Here is a 1,603-nt window from a genome sequence, read left to right as displayed (position 1 = left end):
TCTAGGCTATGATCCTCTTATCCATTGTGTCTTGCTAACCTTTTTGAGCCAAGAAATTGAACGCTTTGATAAGTTATTATCTGTCATTCATAAATCTTTGAAAAGTCTTCAACTTGCTATAAAAGGAGAGATCATCCTCACTGAAGAACTGGAGGATATATATGACTCTTTTCTTAAAACGAGAGTGCCTACACTGTGGCAGGTAAGCAATTCTTTCCTATTTACTTGCTTGATTGAAATAAATATCCAAGTTCAAGGGAATAGTAAATTATGGTACATCCACATGATGAAATAGTATGCAACCATTAAAACCTGCAGATGTTGACATACTTTTGGTGTGAGTATACATTAATACCACCTCTTAGAGGGAAATTTGGAAATTCTACTTAAATAAATTTATCTTAGAGATTTTTTCACAGGACTATTTATAACACCACAAAGCTGAAAACAACTTGAATATTTATTGATAGGAGTCTGGTCAGATAAATTATGATGCATTCCAATAACGAGATATGTGCTGCTATAACAAGGTCTTCCAGATGTCCTGTTAAATGAAAAAAAAGCTGTTTAACCATTACAGAAACATACATTTATAACAACACATATGCATATATATGCATATACAAAATCATATGTGCTTTAGATTCAAGGAATCCAAATAAAAGTTTTGGAAGAAAACTGTTAACAGTGGTTACCTCATGTGATGGAGAATTGAGGGTCTTGTGGGTGAGGAAAGAGGCTTTAATTTTACATTTATATTTTGTTGTATCTTATTGTACTTTTCTGATTATTTACCACACTCATATTATTTTTTAATTAGTATAAAATTTTAAATGTTTACAAAGACTATACAAGCTTTTTCTAGTAATGACAGGCTAGGTTATTTGGACCAACCTCTCATTGAAAGCAACTAAAAATATTTTATTAAAAAAAATTTAGTATCAGTAAATGCATCAAGGAGCCCTGATGGACAGTGGTTAAGAGCTCAGCTGCTACCCAAAATGTTGGCAGTTCAGATCCACCAGCCACTTCTTAGAAGCCCTGTAGGGTCATTCTACTCTGTCCTATACGGTCACTGTGAGTCAGAATCGACTGATAGCAACGGTTTAGTTTTTTAAAATGCATCAAAGAGCTGATAAAACAGTGACGAATTAACAGGACAAAACTTAAAAGAAAGCAAGAACACAGAAAGCTAAGTGGAGCATGCCAAGTGCTTGGCCCTGACGGTATTTGCTAATCCTGACAAAACAACACTGTAGTTTTGCAGGGGAGAGGGACAACGAAAGCCAATCCCAAAGCCCACCCAAGGTGAGGTGTCTGATAAATAACACACTCATCCCAAAGGATTACACTTTCACACTTAGAGTGAACCAGATGTAAACCCCACTCCCTTCAATCTACAGGGGGTCTGCAAATGAAAGTTTCCTGTGCACAAAAAAGAGCAAGGCATGAGGGGAAGTTAAAAAGAAAGAAAACCTGTTCCTGAGCTATTGTAAGCTATAATTGCCCCCCTTTAATGGATTTGCAAACCCAAATTTATTGTAAAGTGCACCATAGAGCCTGTCTGGGAGAAGATAACTTCATTCATTCTGCGTCTCATGGA

At 36.0% G+C, this 1,603-nt stretch overlaps 1 protein-coding gene across 1 annotated transcript in view; it reads left to right on the top strand.

The window, feature by feature from the left end:
• DNAH14 (dynein axonemal heavy chain 14) overlaps positions 1–1,603 on the top strand; it is a gene marked incomplete at its 5' end in the record, with an annotated part of 387,403 nt that overhangs the window by 371,007 nt on the left and 14,793 nt on the right. The window contains 1 exon segment of the mRNA XM_023730866.1: positions 6–202. Coding sequence (XP_023586634.1) covers positions 6–202 — 197 coding nt within the window.

The sequence above is a fragment of the Trichechus manatus genome, unplaced genomic scaffold (genome assembly GCF_000243295.1).
Source record: "Trichechus manatus latirostris isolate Lorelei unplaced genomic scaffold, TriManLat1.0 scaffold00039, whole genome shotgun sequence".
Lineage (NCBI taxonomy): Eukaryota > Metazoa > Chordata > Mammalia > Sirenia > Trichechidae > Trichechus > Trichechus manatus.
Note: the sequence above shows the minus strand (reverse complement) of the source record. Positions and strands in the feature narration are given on the sequence as shown.